Source organism: Onychostoma macrolepis, chromosome 04 (genome assembly GCF_012432095.1).
Source record: "Onychostoma macrolepis isolate SWU-2019 chromosome 04, ASM1243209v1, whole genome shotgun sequence".
Classification (NCBI taxonomy): domain Eukaryota; kingdom Metazoa; phylum Chordata; class Actinopteri; order Cypriniformes; family Cyprinidae; genus Onychostoma; species Onychostoma macrolepis.
In genome coordinates this window covers 9,828,242-9,848,718 of record NC_081158.1, presented here as the reverse complement: position 1 = coordinate 9,848,718, position 20,477 = coordinate 9,828,242, and the positions used below count along the sequence as shown (strand labels likewise).

Genomic DNA, 20,477 nt, shown 5'->3' with positions numbered 1-20,477 from the left:
ATCCTCTCAGAGAGCTCCTAATTTAGCTTAAAAATGTCTAACTAGGAGTCTTAGCTTAAAACTGATTCAGGACCAATCTGAGAGTAACTTCGAGCGAGGAAGAGACAAAAACTTTTATCTTAGTGAGGAGGCAGGGCTGACCCCGTTGCTAGCGATGACACAGTCTTTTGAAGACTGTGATTGGTTGGTTGTCCAAGAAGGAAATAAAAGAGCGCTTTTAAGAGTAGGGTATATTATAAGCCTTCACTTTGAAATTACAGGCGTAATTTTTCCTCTCTCTCTCTCTCTCTCTCTCTCTCACACACACACACACACACACACACACATATATATTTGTATATATATTCTTTATTTTTTATTTATTTACCATGCTGTCATACTTAACGTATTTTATAGGAAATGAACAGCGACATAAGTGCTGTAACAGACCCAAATCATCGCTGCTGCATAGTTGCATTTTTCCAGTTGCCAAATATGTTAATGTAGTGATTACGTCCATTTCTGGCGCTATGGCATTTCAGCGCGGTGTCGGGAGATGTTGGCATGTCTTTAATAAGATAGGTCACAAACATGATCCCTGCACGATCTAATGTGTAGCTTCTTATTAACTCACTGTCATGCATTGTGTGCAACACATTTCTTCTCTCTCTTCATCTTTTTATTTTCTCCGCTGCTAAAGAAACTCTTAGGCCCTTAAAAGTCCTCGTTCGTACTCCTAACAATTTTGGACCTTAAGACCTCTTTTAAGGGTTAAGATGCTTTTTGAATTACTTTTTTCTTTACTAGGATCTTTTCTTTAATTTTAAGAGGAAACACCCACATTTCTAAGAATTTTCTTAGAATTTTGTTACTAGGAGCAACTCTTAGTACTAATATTTTTCATGAATACGGGCCCAGATGTTTTTCCAAATCAGTTCCCCAAGCGTTCACTTAAGACAGAACAGATTATGTTTGTGGGAATACTGAAATATTGTAATTTTGTGTATTTATCAGGATTGCCTGCCGTTATGCGCGCTCTTCAGATGACAGTCAGCGCGAGAATCGAGCGGAGAAAAGGTAATCCTCTCAGAAAATATACAATTAAAGATACTTTTAGATGTTTAATTACTATTTGGAGCATTGGGATCGCTAAACAAGGGCTTAATGAACACATTTTTGTGAAAACCTCAAATTCATCAAAAATTGACATTTTTCACTTTTTTCTTTTCCGCCTGTAGCTCAAAATAGCCTGTTCACATTTACACTCATTTTGCCAGCATGGGTCCCATGTGATGTCATATGTCCCCTCTGGGGTCGACAAACGCGTATACGCGTTTTGAGGCAGATTTTCCTGATAAGGCCGAAATGAGCTTGAATTACTCTGCCATTTTTGATCGTACAGATAAGAGCAATACACCATTCGAATCTGTAAAGGGTCTACTTTTATTTGTATACACTCATAATAACAACTAAACTTTGTGCTTCTGAAGAATAAAGAAAACAAACAGGGTGTGCTCTCTGTCTTCTCCGTCTCCGCGAACTGTTTTTAGAAACGCGTCATTAAATGAACTGTAACTCAGCAAATACTTCACACAGAGACATGAGAAATATCTCTATAGAAAGCTTGAAGTGTCTACTTTGAAATGAAGCAAGTCTTATCGAAAACAAACATTCTGTGATGAAGTAATCCGTATGAAACCAACACGATGTTCAATCTTTCCCGTCTGACTCATTATCGCTAATGTGACCCCGCCCTCGCGCGGCTCGCGCTGTTCATATGTAAATAGCCACGTGGTAAGTGCGCGCGTGCAAACGCCCAACAACACAAACAAAGAGGAGGTCCTTCATCGCGGCTACTGTTCGTTTCTGGAAGAAGACGCGCTGAGTAAAGGCAGGATTTCCCTCGAAAGAAGAACACGATTTCATCCAGCAGAGGAGATGAGTAAGTAATGTTTCTTTTTTACATTAGTTAACGTTTTATTGTGACATAAACCTGAACAGATTTAACAGTTAGCTGGGTTTTCCCCCAAACGACAACATGATGAATGCTACGCGTCTAAGAATGTTTAGAACATGTTTATTATTAATACTCTGTTCACAAATAGATTTTAATAGCGTGCTAAACAATAATAATTAGTTTCTCAGATATAAAATATCATTTTTTTATAGTACAAAGTACATCCTTTTATTGTACAAAGCATGCTTGAGTCTGTGGCTACAGAATCATATCATAGACTACTATAAAATCATACATACTAGACTGTATGACTACAAAATCATAGTTGGGTTTTTCCCAAAATATAATTCCTGACTACAATGTTTGAAATCGTGTAAAACATTTTGAATATGATAGGCAATTCATTGTATTTAAATTTCTTACAGCGCTATGATGTTTTCATGCTCTATATAAAACAATAAAAGTAATATGAGTGTACACTGTAACATGATGAATGCTACGAGTCTAAGTATGTTTAGTACATGTTTATTATTAATAGCCTACTCTGTTCAGAAATATATTTTAATAACGTGCTAAACAATAATAATTAGTTTCTCAGATATAAGATTTCTTTCTCTTTTTTATGATAGTGATATATATGATATTTATGATATATATACAGATGTTCCTGATATTAACATGCTCACAAATGTTTTTTTGTTTGTATTTTATTGAATCAGATACCAGCACCAGATGAATCCTGATGTCTCTTCAAACTGTTTTCCTCTGAGAGCGCTGCACCAACATCAGATGTTCAACTACACTGATATTCTATGTCAAAACAAGCTCCTTCTCTACTGATTATGTTTTTTTCTTCTTGAATCCATGGAAAGAAGTAGAAACACTTAAATAACACACGTAAATATCAGGTATGATTTACTTGTTTCACTTGTTGAACAGAATCTGTTGCAGGAATGACTCAAAGTCTGTTCACATCTCTGTGGTTAGATCAGTGTACACAATAATGTGTCTTTGACCTTCATTATGTATGTTTTGATTATACTGTGTTGTAAATAAAATACAAATAATTTAAAAAAAAACTTTTTTTCAATCTCCTCACATTCTCTCTTACCTGCCTCAAAGTCACAGTCACACTGATGGGCCATTAGGGGCCCATAGGGGAGGGCCCTTTGTCTCTCAGGTGAAAATCACTTAATATTCATGGCCATTGCCACTCCCTCGCATATAGACCCTCGATCACAAAACATGTCTTGAAAATTTTAAATCAATATATTGTTTTCTGTGAATGAGTAAGCAGAATGATTTTCACATAATTTTGAAGTAAATATTCTAGGCTACAAGACTGATTACTCAAAAGTCTTGGTCAGGACTATTTAGTATGGGTTTTAAGGCCTTATTTCAGCTACATTTTTTTCCCCAAAATTTACTAACCACGCATAATATTTTTTTTCTAAAAAATGCAAACATGTACATCCATCTTGGTCACATATTATTGTAGCACAGTTTGTGCTGAATACAAAAAAAAATACATGTTGGTCAATAGTATGTTTTAAGTTGCTGAAATAAGCACAAATATCAGGGCATGTCAAAACATCTCAAGGGCCCCAAAATGACCTCGGACCCCAGAGGGTTAAACCGCAGCAAAGTACTAAATTGTTGCAGTTTTAATAACGTACAGAACGCGATGCCTCAGAAAATCCGATCTGCCTGTTTACATGACAGTCGCATTGGCACATATCCGATTTATTTCCACACATGAATGAGGTCTGAAACCAATCTCGCTATATCCGAATGCATGTGTTTTTTTCCTGTTTACACTGTCATAGAACAGATCCGATCTGTGTCACATATGAGCAAAAAAATGGAATTGGGTCACATTTAACTGACAGTGTAAACGGGGCCTAAGACTGATACTTTATTTGGAACTGTAAATGGTCTACCCTTATTTTTGTGTGCACTCACAATATCAACAAAATGTTGAGGTTTTGTAAAATAGAGAAAACACACAGGACGTGCTTTTTGCCGTCTCGATCTGCGTGAACAACCAACAAACACAGAACGTTCCCCTAACGTTCCCAGTTGGTTATTTTTTTGGGAACCAAATAGGTTTACTGCTTGTTTTCTAAAAAAAAAAAAAAACACCACTAGCTTGCTCTATTCTTTTTCTATTCTATCTGTTTTCTTTTTACTTATTCTATAATTTAAAAAAATAAAATCCCTTGCTACGTGTACTGCATTAGACTAAATGAGACTTGTTATAGCACTTGCATATCGTTGCTCTTTTGTTGATTTCGATTGCTTCCATTGTCCTCATTTGTAAGTCGCTTTGGATAAAAGCATCTGCTAAATTACAAAATATTAGGGCTCATACTATTTTATAGCACTTGCTATTCAATTCTGTATATTATTATTTTTAAGGAATTATGTAGTTGTTTAATTGTATACACTTAATTATTGTCCTAACCAACTCCTAACCCTAAAAATACCCGTTGGTAACCCTCTTGAAATATGTAACCTAATTTATTTCAATATATTCAATATATTCTGGTTTTAAATTCAGTTTTCTTGGAAAGAAAGACTTTTGTCTGTGCGACACTTCAGTTCATTAGCTGCAGCGCTTCACGTCTGATGTGTGACACACTTAAAGTGCAGTAAACGGTAAAACAATTGTGGTACAAATTAGTGTGATTATTAGTACTTTAATAAATGTAAAATAATTTAAATACAAATACTAATTTACAACATCCAGCAGCACAATGAACTGTTTTGCACAGCTAAAAAGGCTAAATGGAGATTGCTGACTCCCCCTCAAACAGTTCACGCTAGCTCTTACATTAAAAATAAGATGGAAAGATAAAAAATGAATAGTTTCCATGGATATAGTCTTTGCATCTGTTTGTTTGATGTTTGAATCAGGTCTCCTCGGTTGGAATAGACGGCGCTGTCCCATAAAATAGGGTCCTATGCAGTCCTAGAACTGCAGCCTCCAGTATTACAGGAACATTGGGTTGTTTTTGTTCAGACCAATGCAAAACTCGACCCATGTTTTTACCCTGCAAACACGCAGAGCTGTAAATATGAACTGGTGGATCGATAAGAAGATAATTCATTATAAAAATCTAAACAGTAAAATGTGTATGTTATTTAATTAATATAATAATTTATTGATAATAATTGTTTAAATTAATATAAAAAATAATAGTTTTGACTCATCCATTTTCTTAAAAAATGGGTTATAAGCTGAAATGTGAAGTGTATCATTTTATAAAACTTTTAGTTTTTGTGAAAACTTCTATCTGAACTGTAAATCATGCTTTTACAGTCATTTTACAGTTTAATAGTTTACCATAGACATTGCCATACCCTGCTCGTATTAATTTTATTTGTGCAGGTCTTAAAAAGTCTCAAGTTTAAGCTTAAAAATCCTGCAGTAACCCTGTTATAGTAAAGAAGTGTCCGTGACATCAGATATTAAAAATCCAATTATTTCTGTATCCACACCCTCATTGTGTGTGCGTGTTCTAATCTGTGTACGGGATGAATTTAGATTCAGTTATTAACACTCGATCATTGTAGCCATATAGACCTGCATAACTATCGAATATTAAATCACTCAGAGCTGTAAATCTGTGCAATAGGTACGTGACCACTTTTAGTGAGTAAAAGAGACCTTCTCTGTGATTACAACTTTTTTTATTTATTAAAGACTATAATAACTACAAAAAAATCTAAAATCAGTAGGCCTAATATAGTACAGTGATTCCTGGTTATTTTTAAAGGATTGAGACATAAAACCAGTCATTTAATTTGTGCATATAGCCTATATATAAAAGTATAAATAAAAATGTTGCAGAGAAAATATATGAACATTTAGGCCTATTGCTTAAATACGCACTAAAGCACATTAATAATAATATTTGATGTAGTTCAGATTTAATAACAGCTGTTTTAGTAAACAAAAACATTTAAAATAGGCCTATATGCAAAAACAATAAATATAAATAAATATATATATATATATATATATAATATAGATATTGTTTCAGCAAGGTTTTTATTCCAATTATCTACACATAAAACCCCATTTCACGCTGATGGACTATTTGGTATTATTGTCTTATTTGTCACCGCAGTTTTTTAAAATAAAACCATTTGCGGGTTTGTCCTATGTCTTACTGAACTACAGTGAATTATCATCATATCCTACGTTTTTGCTTATCCACCGATCCTAAAATAAAGAATATAGTCTACATATAAATATACATTATACAAAACAGCTAAATCTCAAACAGTGGATCATTTTTATCAACATCACCCAGCTAAAACTGCTCAATGTTAAACTGCTTCGTGTACTGTGAAAAGTGCAATAATATCTGACTTCATTTAACGTGCTATAGCATAGGTAGGACTATATCATGGCCATGAATTAAGAATTTGTTCCCCAGACTTAATTTGTGAGCCGCTCATATTACACAGCTCTGTTCTGCCCGAAGTACTTAGAGATGCCGCCACCAAGCGTTTGATAGGAACTTAATCTAACTAATTCGTCATAAGTAAAAAAAATTAAATAAAAAAAAACTAATTTGCTAATTGATTCCAACTAAAATCGCTGTTGTTAGCACTTAATCTTTCTGTAGTACAGCCAAACTACGTAGATCATTCATAAAAACGTATATAAAAGAATGCTCATGCGCAAACGTCTACACCAATAAGCTCTGCTGTATTATAAACCAATGAAATTGGGGGTGGGCGGAGCGACATGTGTCGCCTCACCTTAATGTGTCGCCTCACCTTAATGTGTCGCTCCGCTCCATCGTCCAGGTTGCACTCTGGGGCTACTCCTTTGGTTGGCCACCTACTGTACATACTAATAGTGTGGAAGATGACTTTAGGGAGTTTTTAAGATTTAAGATGACTTTACCTTTTTTAAGGTAAATGAAGAAAATTATTTTTAAAAAAACTATACCTTCACATAATTTATATGTATGATTAGATGCAGTTTAGTCTAGTCTATAAGTTTAAATATATTTTTATCATTTCATGGCTTATATTTCTTGTGAAAGTTAACTTTGCACTGAGGAGATGATGTAATTAAATGCATGTATCAATAAAAAGGTGTATAAAATACAAAATAGTATTTTTAATGTCTGTTATCTCTGATTAAGTGATAAAGAAGACCTAAACATATAAATTAAGCCATTTATGTGACCCTGGAGCACAAAACCAGTCTAAAGTCGCTGGGGTATATTTGTAGCAATAGCCAAAAATACACTGTATGGGTCAAAATTATCAATTTTTCTTTTATGCCAAAATCATTAGGATATTAAGTAAAGATCATGTTCCGTGAAGATATTTAGTAAATTTCTTACCGTAAATATATCAAAACTTCATTTTTGATTAGTAATATGCATTGCTAAGATCTTAATTTGGACAACTTTAAAGGCGATTTTCTCAATATTTTGATTTTTTTTGCACCCTCAGATTCCAGATTTTCAAATAGTTGTATCTCAGCCAAATATGGTCCTATCATAACAAACCATACATCAATGGAAAGCTTATTTATTAGATGATGTTTAAATCTCAATTTCGAAAAATTGTCACTTAAGACTGGTTTTGTGGTCCAGGGTCACATATGAGTAAGTAAATCATAGAGACTGAAAAGTCAGGAATGACCCATATAGACAGCAACTTACACCAATTATATTTTGGATACTATAAATTTCATAAAAAAAAAAAGATATATTAATAATAATAACACACACACACACACACACACACACACACACACACATATAATATTTCTTCAGATTATTATAATAATCTGAAATTATTACCTATACTTTATTATCAATACTCTTTATTTCTTCTCTAATCTATATAATGTTATGATATATAATGGTTACATTGCATTAGATATTTGGTAAACGGTTACATTTCATTTAATTACATATTATATTTTTTTGGCAGTTTGGACAATCTCTTTTTGTATTTAAATATGTATTTCACCAATAATTCAACCCTAAATTCCTCTATTTTTGTGCTCGCGTGAACAGGACTTTTATTTTGGTTTGGCGACGTGACGTCACAAGGCTGCGCCGCGCTCCGGCATTTGTTGTGGTTCGACTAAAGAAAGGTTTGTTTTTAAAATTTTAAATGAATGCAATCGATTTAAGCCATTTTATAGGTTTCGCAAACTCTGTAAAATGGCTTCACAATTATTGAATGTAACATTGTAATACTTTTTCTCACGTCAATGCATGTTATTTTCTGAGTAATGCGCTTCCGCAGAAACAGAAAAGCTGCGTCTCATTTCGCTCCGTGTTTTGTCAAACAGTTTAGCATAAACGCGAATTCAGTTACTGACAATCAGTGAACCCACGCAAACACAGGGCTTTCTGCATGTACGAGTCAATTAAAGCAAACGATTAACAAAATGATTCGTTGTTTGGAGTCGCTCGAGTCGTGCTGCTCAAAACAAAACACAAACGTGTAACGACGACTTTTACAAGCCAACTGCAAGTGTTTTCAAGAAAGTAGACTTTTAAATGTGATCTATAGAGCAATAAATACTAATGTAAACCATACACGTCGAAATTTTAAGCGTCTAACCTGTTTTGTTAATTTTGTAGAGCTAGTTTTGAGTGTTTTTGGTTAATCAGGTCATTTAAGTCCATTAACTCTTACTCTGACTGATTCCCTTTCAGTGCACTGGACTAGATAGCTGACTGAGATGCACCCAGAGATTAAGTTTGTATTATAGCTTTCTTATTTATTTTTCTGTTAATTTTTTTTTTCTCATCTTAAACACAGAAAAAGTCTTGCTGAAGCGACTGAGATCTGTGTGACGCTGTTATAAAGATGGCGTTTATTAAAGAAGAGCGTGAAGACGTAAAGATTGAAGACATACAGAGTGAAGATGTGAACATTGAAAACATGAAGACTGAAGACGTGAAGATTGAAGACATACAGAGTGAAGATGTGAACATTGAAAACGTGAAGATTGAAGAAACATTCAAAATGAAGTTTGAAGATAGTGATGATGATGATGGATTAGGTTGGTTTTCATTCTTAACTCACTCATTTGGTTGATATTAAAATGTCCAGCGCTACAGAAATGAATGATATCTTTGAAGAATATCATAAGAGTGTTATGATATTCTTCAAAGATGAATGCAGGAACATGGAGCGTGGACAGACATGTTGATCACATGACAAATACTAATGCTGCCTTCAAGTGCAGCTGACAAGATCCTACTTACAAACTGGACATTTGTTAGTACGGCATGTCAAGCATTCAATTCCGACAACAATAATATAGAAGTACCCCAAATAAATCAATAATGGAGTGTAACAATAAACCTAAAAGGTCCTTTTAATCATGACCGGGGGGGAATCCATCACTTAAAGGAACACTCCACTTATTTTGAAAATAGGCTCATTTTCCAACTCCCACAGAGTTAAACCGTTGAGTTTTACCGTTTTCAAATCCATTCAGCCGATCTCCGGGTCTGGCGATAGCACTTTTAGCATAGCTTAGCATAGATCATTGAATCTGATTCGGTATTTTTCCTATTTAAAGCTTGACTCCTCTGTAGTTACATCGTATACTAAGACTGATGGAAAATGAAAAGTTGTGATTTTCTAGGCCGATATGGCTAGGAACTATACTCTCATTCCGGTGTAATAATCAAGGAACTTTGCTGCCGTACGGTGCAGCAGGCACGATGCTATTACGCAGCGCCTGAAAGTAGTCCCCAGCTATATCATAACTAGTTACCTAGCTAGGGACTACTTTCAGGTGACATACTATTACTAGCGATGCACTGAATGTTAGGCAGCCAAAATTATTCAGCTGAAAATAGCGGGAAAAAAAGCTTATTCGGAGTAATTAGCAAAAAGACCGAATAAATAGTACCGAACAATAACATGATGCGATCAAATAGAGGCGAGCACTAATGCAGCAAACATGACTGCAGCGTGGAAACATTTAAAACTGTCCGAGAAAGATCACCGTTTAGCACTGCATCGCATGTCTTCGGTGAGAAGAGGAAGGGGTGGTTGTTGCTGGTTACTGTATGATGATTTAAAATCGCGAAATGGCCTTAAACAATTAAATACACTGGAGAATGTTATGTTTTCTAATACACGCATGAATTGCATGTTCAAACAGCGCTGCAGGAGCTCGTGACGGCGTCTCATTAGCGAGGGCTCAAAGTCCAAACCGCGAGGGAAATCTGCACTGAAACTGTGTTACTCAGTAAAATTATGATTTTTTTTACAAGGCATGTGACAATGTGATACGTGCATCTTCCCAAATTAGTAATGAGAATAATTTATAAATCTGCTGCTGTCAACAAAAAGAAGCACTGAGGACTTCCTGCAGGTTTCCGTCAAAATAAAAGCTCCATCAACATTCATAAATCTTAGTATTGTAATTTTACTGTTGTTCTGTTAAATAAAATTAAAAAGTAAGACAATAATAACGATAATAATTACAATAGCTCTATTAATACATTTATTATAGCATTCACACAGTGTTCAAATTCAGATCTGTAATATTTTCTAATGTTTTAAAAGAATTCCCTTTCCCCTTACAGCCTTTGCTCGGCAAGGCTGTATTTATTTGCATGCCTGATTCAAGAAGAGGGTCTCAAAATGGCCACAAGATATTATTTTATCAATCACTAATAAAACGTTGTTCCACCTTTTTTTTATTTGAATCATTATTGATTTTTATATAAATCACATGAACGGTGTCATATAGACGTCCCTTTAGGCTACTATTTCCTTATTTCGGATACATCTGAAAACAGAGTTCTCGTTTTAAAACTTTCTTTGTTCACATAGTTTCTCATTCACACTGAAATGTTGGAAAATGTTAAATTCGCTTTGCCGTCCATGTGTAAAACCTCAACAACAAAAAAAACTCACTGAGACAATACAGACATAACAGACAAGCTCACACAATTTCTGGCAGGATCATTTTATTTATAGGATTATCTCATCATTCACTGACGTGTCCATGTCGTGCTTTCTCATGTTTTGCTGCAGGACAGCAATTTTGGGTTAATTTTCTGTATATAAATATTTTCTTTATATTCATCTGTAATATAAAGAGTGTACAAAGTAAATATCTTTAGCAACAGTGTGAATATGAATAGCACATAAGAGGCACAATTACCGGTGTAAACATGGATTAGTACAATATGTGTCACATGACTAAACAAGCGTCATCATTTTTAAAAGCCTCCGTTTTCACTGTTCACACTACAACGCAAAAACAGCGTTTTCAAATTGATCCACTATGGAGAGTGTTTTCAAAAAGCTTTTCAAGTTTTCCTTGACAAAAATGTTGTCTCAGTGTGGACAGAAGGCCACAATGAGAAAGAAAAAAAAAAGCATTTTCAACTAAAATGTAGTAGTGTGGACATGGCCTTAGAGTCTGTAATAATCTGATGAACTGAACCAGGTGTGTTTGATTAGGGAGGCATACAAAATGTGCCGTGTTGGGGCTCCAGGAAAAATTAATCTGTAGCACATACTTTTTTTTTTTTTAAACTATATTTGTTTGATACTAAATCAAGTCAGGCCAATAATATTTTTCATGATACATGTTGGCTATGTGTACTCCTTTTGTTTCACTCAGAATGAAATCATTCTGATTAAATAATCCAACTGTACTGTTTACATGAATGCTAAATAAAGCGATTGGATTGATGTCTGAATTTGTCAAGTTTAAAATTGTTTTTGATTTAAATTATTATTGGGTTATTTTCACTCATTATAATAATGGGGTATAATAAGCTTTTTTAAAATTTGAGGTTGATTTTAAAGTTAAAAAATAAAGGATTAAGCATCGAATTTGATGAATAATAACAAACAGAAAGTGAAGTCTCTTCCCTTTTAAAATAACACTAGCCTATGTCTTTCAAATCTGTATTGAACAGCTTCAGTGACAGATTTGCCTAAATACACTTGTCCACATAGATTAAGTAGTTTTTGTTTCAGATGGATTTTGCCAAATTATGTGACATGTAACTATCATTCTCTGTGCAGGCAAACTAAAATGATGCCGGAAGAGCTAGCGTGTCTTATAAGCACTTTAGTCACTGCATTTTAAAACAACTAGAGCTTATTCGTTGACTCTGCATCACTTCTGAGGAAGAATGCTGTTCTACAAACTTAGAAATTAAGAATTGTTCAAAGAAAGTACTTGGTTCAAGAACATTACTAGCCATCTCATATTTGATTTTTGTTTCTTCAATTTGTGAGGAAGTCCAAAACCGTGTGTCATTGGTGTAACAGTGAAATCTAGTGATAATGTCTCTCAAGGAAACCTATACAAAGAAAAAAAGCAAAGGGCCTAAAACTGAGCCTTGTGGCACTCCACTCTTCATTTATAAATAGGACATAAAACATATTCATTTCTTGTCCACAAATGCCTAATCTCAAGCTGTACATGAGAAAGTTGTGATCTAATAGCTCTAGAAGAGATAAGCACAGTTTGTTTAACAATGGGACTTAAATCCTGACTGCAATTGTTCACAAATGCGTTACAGTTTCTAATATTTTAGACCAGGGATATCATAAACCAGAGTTTTGCTCCAACACTATTTGAATCAAAGTCTTCAAAATTATTTAATTTAAAAATAAAAAATTTAACTTTTTTGAAATCTAAAGGTATGTAAATTGGAGCAGGTTGGATCTTAACTCTGCAGGATTCTCACCCTCCACAAGCTGTGTTTGACATTCTTTAATAAATGGCAGATTTGGGCCATTATTGTTCTCTTTTCTGCTGTTGCGTTTAAACAGGGTTTAACTTGTATTTGTCTCTTTTCATCCTAGACCTGATGGCAATAATAGAGGAGATTCAAAAGCAGTATAAGAAACAGGAGCAAGATCAATGTAAGGATCATGATTTCAGTACTGGAGAAAAAACTGAAGAGACTTCCCCACAAACAAAAGCTAAGGAGCCTCGAATTAAACATCGTCTCATCTGTTCAGAGTGTGGGAAGTCTTTCAGTCATCGAAGCGGCCTTAGAATGCACATGAGGATTCACACTGGAGAGAAGCCTTTCACCTGCCCTCAATGTGGAAAACGTTTCTCTCAACAAGGAAACTTTCAATCACACATGAGAGTTCACACCGGAGAGAAGCCTTTCAGCTGTGACCTGTGTGGAAAGAGCGTCACAACACAACAAAAACTTAACTATCACATGAACCGTCATGTCAGTACGAAAGAGTAGGAAAATAATCTACTCAAGTAAAAGTTCCATTACATTAATGAAATTTTACTCAAGTAAAAGTAAAAAGTAGCTTATTTAAAATTTACTCAGATTAAACATTACTTTTTACAGGGTTCCTACGGGGTTTGGAAAAGTATGGAAAAAAGAAAGCAGATTATGGAAAAATATGTGTTTTCAGACTTTTGCCCCTATTTAATTTTTTTTATAATAGAAAATTCTGAATTTAGTGAAAATAAATGTATCATACAAGACGTGAGGTTTCATGGCAGCTGTTTAGTGACTCTTTCAGGGTTCGTACAGGTGCTCGAAATCCTTGAAAATTATAAAATAATGTAAAGTCTCCTGTAAATTCTGCTTTTTTTCATGGGAGAGTCTGCGCTTTCAAGTCGTGTAAAAGGTAAGCAAAAATGCCCTTGCTCAGTTAAATTAAATATGTTAAGGCCGTCACGATTAAAGTGAAAAAATAAAATATACATTTCAAAGTCAAAATGCAGGGTGGGTGTTTTTAATATTAATTTATTTCTGAAGTGAACCGACTGTCTTGGCATTTTCGTTCCATCTCATCGACGTACAGTATAATGTCTGAAAGCATCATTTATGAGCACAGCGCTGCTTTGTGTAGTGCCACCTAGTGGCAGACAGAACCTCATATTTTAGCCTTTAAACTATTTTTAAGAAATAAAGGAAAGGGATGAGTCAAAAGTGTAAAGAATTATTTTAATTTAAAGCACACAAGACGTCTTATTGTTTAAATGTTTTAGATTTTTGAAGGCACAACCTTTTTGTTCTGAGCAAAAACAGCAGGCAGGCTTATTGAAAGTGCAAATTAATCCTCTGCTAACAAAGCTGCTGAAAAACAATCATTCTTTATACTTCTGACTCATCCCTTTTCATTATTTCTTAAAAATATTTTAAAGGCTGAAATGTTAAGTTTGTCACTTTATAAAACTCTGTTTGTGAAAACCTGTATTTGAACTGCAAATCATGTTTTTTGCAGTCTTTTTATGGTTTAATATGTTACCATAGACATTGCCCTTCCCTGCTCATATAGTATTTATTTGATTTGTGCAGGTCTTAAAAAGCCTTACATTTTATTTGAAAAATCCTGGTGGTACCCTGTGAATTATTTCTTTCTTTTTTATTTTATAATTTATATACTTTATGTTGGCTATTTATATTATGCAATGCTATATGCGATCCAGACCGGTGGTTTTTAATAGCACAATAACATTTGATTTAAAGTGAAAAATTCAAGTGTGTGTGTGTGTGTAAACATGTAATTTACCAGTTTAAAGTGCTGGAAAATCTTGAAAATGCACATTGAAAGTGCTTGAATTTTGCATGAGACGCTGCAAGAGACGCGTGTGCAACAGTCAAACACATCCACGTTCACACAGAATAAACAATGGAAAAGCAGCGCAATCGAATAAAAAACCTGTAAAGAACTACTACTATATGTCTGATATTTCATGTTTGCATCATGGTGACAGGCTGAAAGCTGCTGTTGTTTTTACAGAACATTTATAGTTAATAATAGTCTACTGGTGGTATACCTTCAGTCATTTTGAATTTGAATTAGGCCTACCTTGACTTTTGAGATTTTTTTTAAAAGCATTTTCCTTTTATTTCTGAACACATAATATGTACAAGACAAGTTTGTTTAATATGTAGTTGTAGTTCATGTATCTTTTCTGCAAAGATATTTAACAAGTAATTTGTTTAACATTTACATCATGTTGACAACAACATGTGTGCCTCAGGATCTCGTCACACTATCTCTGTGCATTCAAAATGCCATCAATAAAATGCACCTGTGTTCGTTGTCCATAACATACACCTGCCCATACCATAACCCCACCGCCACCACCATGGGCCACTCGATCCACAACGTTGACATCAGCAAACCGCTCACCCACACGACGCCATACACGCTGTCTGCCATCTGCCCTGTACAGTGAAAACCGGGATTCATCCGTGAAGAGAACACCTCTCCAAAGTGCCAGACGCCATTGAATATGAGCATTTGCCCACTCAAGTCAGTTACAACGACGAACTGCAGTCAGGTCGAGACCCCGATGAGGACGACGAGCATGCAGATGAGCTTCCCTGAGACGGTTTCTGACAGTTTGTGCAGAAATTCTTTGGTTATGCAAAACGATTGTTGCAGCAGCTGTCCGGGTGGCTGGTCTCAGACGATCTTGGAGGTGAAGATGCTGGATGTGGAGGTCCTGGGCTGGTGTGGTACACGTGGTCTGCGGTTGTGAGGCCGGTTGGATGTACTGCCAAATTCTCTGAAATGCCTTTGGAGACAGCTTATGGTAGAGAAATGAACATTCAGTTCACGGGCAACAGCTCTGGTGGACATTCCTGCAGTCAGCATGCCAATTGCACGCTCCCTCAAAACTTACGACATCTGTGGCATTGTGCTGTGTGATAAAACTGCACATTTTAGAGTGACCTTTAATTGTGGCCAACCCAAGGCACACCTGTGCAATAATCATGCTGTCTAATCAGCATCTTGATATGCCACACCTGTGAGGTGGATGGAGTATCTCGGCAAAGGAGACGTGCTCACTAACACAGATTTAGACAGATTTGTGAACAATATTTGAGAGAAATAGGCCTTTTGTGTACATAGAAAAAGTCTTAGATCTTTGAGTTCAGCTCATGAAAAATAGGCCTATTTCACAACGTGACGTCAGCAAGCCGGAAGTAGGGAAAACTCTTTTCCGGTAAAAGCGCTTCCAGAACAATGGTGGAGACTAAAAGTAGTCAATCTTGTAGCGTACCTTTGTGTTTCACCTCGAAGAAGAAACAACCGTATTTATCGTTTAATAGCTTTCCCGATGATGAAAATATGAAAAAGCATTGGAATTGGGCTATACGAAGAGATGAGGGGGTGGAATTTACAGTGAGGAAGGGTAAGACTTTTGTGTGTGCTATGCACTTCACGGAGGATGAAGTCTGCGTCCATCCACAGTTCGGGCATAAATATCTTACACCGCAGGCTGTGTCTTCTAGGTTTTCGTGGGAACGACTGGGGAGACGTCGACGTTAAATCACGCCAGACACGGACGGCAAAAAGAGGTGTCTGTGGTGAGCAGGAGGAAGCAAATGTTGAAATGGAGAGTGTTGCTAAGTATAATTGCATAAACCTGTAATAATTATTTACCAAATTGAGTTGTTGTTTTTCTTTCATCCCTCTTTTCATTTTCAAATGTACTCTAATGAATTGTCATGTCATAATATTAAAAAAAGTTTTATTTTATTTCTTTTTAATTAGGTGCTCTTGATGAGACACTGGAAAAAAATAAAGGAGCTGGAGGAACTGGTGTCAAGCCTTACCATCTCTCGAGATTTGCTGGATAGATCTGATGAAGACTTCAGGTATTTCACGAGGTTCTCAAACAAAAACATCTTTTTTGTTTTCTGGAGATCTATTGAGCTCTCTGCATCCAAGATTGTGTACTGGTTCAAAGCCAAGAGGATTGAAATTTCAATTGTAGAGAAAGAGGTTGTGAAGCCAAGCCCCCAGAGCAAGATGCAGCTCATTGATGAGTTTTTCATGTTTTGCTTGCGAGTCGCTGTCGGTCTTAGAGAGAGAGTTTTGGCTGAGATATTTCAAGTGAGCACTTCTACAGTGAGTCGCATTACAATAACATGGTCCAACTACTTATACCTTGTGTTGGGATCAGTTCAAATCTGGATGACCCTGGAGCAGGTGAGACGGACAATGCCTGAAATTTCAGCAGTACTGCCCAAATGTGAGGGTCATTATTGACTGCACAGAGTTCAGATGTGAGTGCCCAGAGGCAATTACCCTCCACTCTGAAACATTCTCAACCTACAAGAGCCACACCACCTTCAAAGCATTAATTGGAGTGACACCCTGTGGTGTAATCACATTTGCGTCAAAATTATTCACTGGCTCTTTCTCTGACAAGGAGTTGACATGGCAGTCAGGAATCTTGGATTTATTGGAGCCAGGTGATGAGGTGATGGTAGGTAAGGGCTTCTTCATTGGAAAGCTGTTGGAGGATGTTAACACCAGCTAGTAACATCCTATTCTCCTTTTCATCTTTGCCATCATTCTCACCTATTTTACCTGTTGGTAACATTATCATTATCACCTCCTCCTGCTCACCAGCCAGTAACATCACAAGATCAGGTACAGCCTCTTCACTACATAATTTCATCAGTTTAGTACCTTAAATTATTGTGTACTTTAAAAAAATAAATAAAAAAATTACGCACCACTTCTCCAGGTAAAGACAAATGTGTAACTGTAGCAACTTTTCTGTTCTCATCAACAGTGTAAAAGAAAATGTATCGCAAGAATCTTCAGTCAACCTCATCCCTAGCAAGGGTAAGTAATTTCTCTATTTTTCTATTTATGTAGTATTTTGGTCAATCTTATTTATTGTGGCCAAGTATTAAGTAGCATTAATAGATCACCTACACACATTTTAGAACAGACATTATCTTTTAGTTTCATATAACAGAAGCAGAGACCTAGCCTACTTTGTGACACTGTGGTCTATCTTCCGGTAAGTTGGAGTTTTTGTTACCATTTTCAGACAGGATTTTAAGTTACATTATTTGTATGTCATTTGACCTTTTTCTGTTTCAATAATTTTTGCTGGATTAAGTGTTGGAAATTAAGATTTATTTTGATTTTGGAAAAAGAAAAATCATCAAAATGATTTAATTCAATTTTAACATAAACTAACTCTCCTGCAACAGAATCTTTCAGTTTTTTAACACATTGATCTTGAATCCTAAAATCTACTGCAGTTAAAGCTTAAATGAACTATGAATGACTAATCTGATTTTTTTCCTTGCAAACTAAATAACTATATAACAGTGAATAATAGAAGCATCATTGGTTAGGCAACACTTCCTGCCTATTTTCTCCCTAGCAAAACATGAATGTATGTGCCAAAGTAGAATTCATCAACTTTAGCCTTGATTTCTTGGATCAGATCATCATCTCTCCATACTCTCTCCACAGTGAAGTCACCCCTAGTATTTGTCACCAGATCACACCAAGTTAAGCCAGTGACCATCAGCTGACCCTGGACTTGCCAGTGGTAGGTGTGTGATTTCCTTAGTTTGGCTTGACCCCCAACAAACTTCTACCAGGCCATAGGGAAGGGTCTTCATTCGGGTCTACCACCTTGCCATCTGGACTAGCACCAAGGTGTGGAGCTTCGGGGGTTGATGATGAGACCACATGGAAGTACATTAACATTGAAGGTCTCAGCATAGCGGCGAAGAACCTCTGGCTCAAGTTCCACTCCTCTACGCATTGCTTTGGTCTGGGGGGCACCTTTAATGATTCGGCCAGCAAGTGTTTTTGCAGTGGATTCTGACCTCACATGAGCTGCTTCATAGAACTTGCTTGCTGTAAGTCGGAGGCGACGCATGCTGAAGCAGACTGGGCTTTTGGATTGATCCCGTGTTCCCTCCTCAATGATCCCTGACATCTGAGGTGTCACCTCCAGGCTCTGTATATGCATGAGTTCAGCCCAGCTGCCAGGGACAAAATGATATTGTGGAACTGTGTATTGTGGGACAGGTAATGGGGGGAATTCTGGTGCATTTGGATGGGTAAGCACATCCGTTGGCAGCACAGCAGGACACTGGTAAGAAAACAGTGAACCTTTTGGGACCTCTCCAAATTTTGATGACACCATGGTTACAGCAGACATCCCATCAACAATCTTTGCTATGAGTGGTTGAGGTCGAAGGGAAATGAGGGATGCTGCTCCAGCAATCACATCATTATCAGGCAAAGGTCCTAAAACAAAATTTTTATGTCTCACTGTTTTAACTATTTCGGAAATTATTATTAGTATTTGGAGATTACATCCATATGCTTTGTACAGGGTTGACTGCACACTGCTCCTACCAGAGGCTTTTGGCTTGTGCACCACAAGCTCATCCACTGGTTCTAGAGTTATGCCCTGACAAAACATTTATATATATATATATATACGGGATTGTACGGGATTGTAATCTGATTTGTACATTATGCACTTTAAATGTGTATATATATAATTTATTTATTTATTAACTTTAGTTCTGCTTTATTTATTGCTATCTGTTGTCAAATTAAAACAGTTTGAAGGATCAGTAGTTTTCTTTTTCATTTTACCTGGGTGCGGGACTATGCCAGGCCTGCTGCTTGCTTGTGGATGCAAGGGCAGCTGGAACATTCTTGGTGCCTACCGTACTAAAATGTGCTGTCTGGTAGAGTAATGCAACCAGATGGTTGCACAAACATCTTCCAGCAGCACACGAGCATGTATATGCAGCCAGTTGAGGTGGGGTGCTGGTTTCAAGAGTGATCCCAAAAAGTGATGCAAAGACTTTAATGTATTTCACATATTTAACACACATTTAGGGTGTACACTTTGCTCAGTGTAACACTTTAGGGTTTACACTGAGCTGTTTACCCCAAACGGTACAGTGTGATCTTGTATAATTTATATATATATGCATGTGTATAATGTATGTGTGTGAGTGCGTGTATATACACACGTATGTATGCAGTATCACATGCTATGTAAACTTAATCCTAACTGCAGGTGGTGCTGTTACTGCTAGACTTTATCGTTAAGTTTGACATTGATATTTAGACAAGTACTGCATTATAAACAATTATTTGCTAAATCCTGAATGTATTTACCTCAAGCTGATGTGGTTCTGCATGCTTTCTTAATGACCTATAGCACCTGGCTCTAATTACTACTTTCCCTGAAATAATGTTTGAGACTGAAGTGTCCAAACACACAAACACAGTTATTAACAGGACGTTTATTATTATTATTATTATTAAACCACTTTTAAATTCATCCATGAAAACAACATTGATCATTCAGAAATTAGCTACCATGGCAACTGTCTAACATAATACATACCTTGGTAATCAAAAACGAATTGCTCAAAAAAAAATTTATAACCCTTGTCCAATTTTGATCGCCTCACATCTCCCTGAAAACTATCAACAAAACGGACAACATCTGCTATTCTTAGTGTTTGTAAATTTATTAATGATTGGGAGAAAACGAGTTCGCATTCCATTATGACAATGAATGAATGAATGAATGAAACGATCGTAATGGCGCGACCAGAAGTACCGCTTCCCTACTTCCGTTCTCAGCTGCCATATTGTGAAATAGGCCTATGGGGGCAAAAACAAAAGTGTTGCGTTAATAATTTTGTTCAGTGTATATTCAGACAGGGTATTTGATCTGAGAGGAGTGTTTCTAACAGGAAAGTGTTTTCTTTTT

At 36.0% G+C, this 20,477-nt stretch overlaps 1 protein-coding gene across 2 annotated transcripts; it reads left to right on the top strand.

Moving 5' to 3' along the window:
• The first annotated feature begins 7,989 nt into the window (after positions 1 to 7,989).
• On the top strand, positions 7,990 to 14,627 carry LOC131538830 (zinc finger protein 184-like). Of its 2 annotated transcripts, none has more exons than XM_058772979.1 (3): positions 7,990 to 8,069; positions 8,747 to 8,990; positions 12,782 to 14,627. In XM_058772979.1, exons 2-3 carry the CDS (start codon positions 8,795 to 8,797, stop codon positions 13,180 to 13,182), a joined length of 597 nt encoding a protein of 198 aa, XP_058628962.1. In that variant the 5' UTR covers positions 7,990 to 8,069; positions 8,747 to 8,794; the 3' UTR covers positions 13,183 to 14,627. The 2 variants fall into 2 exon arrangements, with proteins under 2 accessions (XP_058628962.1, XP_058628963.1); XM_058772980.1 differs by having other exon boundaries at positions 8,031 to 8,069; positions 8,641 to 8,990.
• Positions 14,628 to 20,477: the final 5,850 nt, after the last annotated feature.

Excerpts from the sequence above, each read along its gene's own strand:
- LOC131538830 (XM_058772979.1), top strand. The coding sequence starts at position 8,795 with ATGGCGTTTATTAAAGAAGAGCGTGAAGACGTAAAGATTGAAGACATA. Across the intron at positions 8,991-12,781 it reads TGATGATGATGATGGATTAG|ACCTGATGGCAATAATAGAG; the intron begins GTTGGTTTTCAT and ends TTTTCATCCTAG.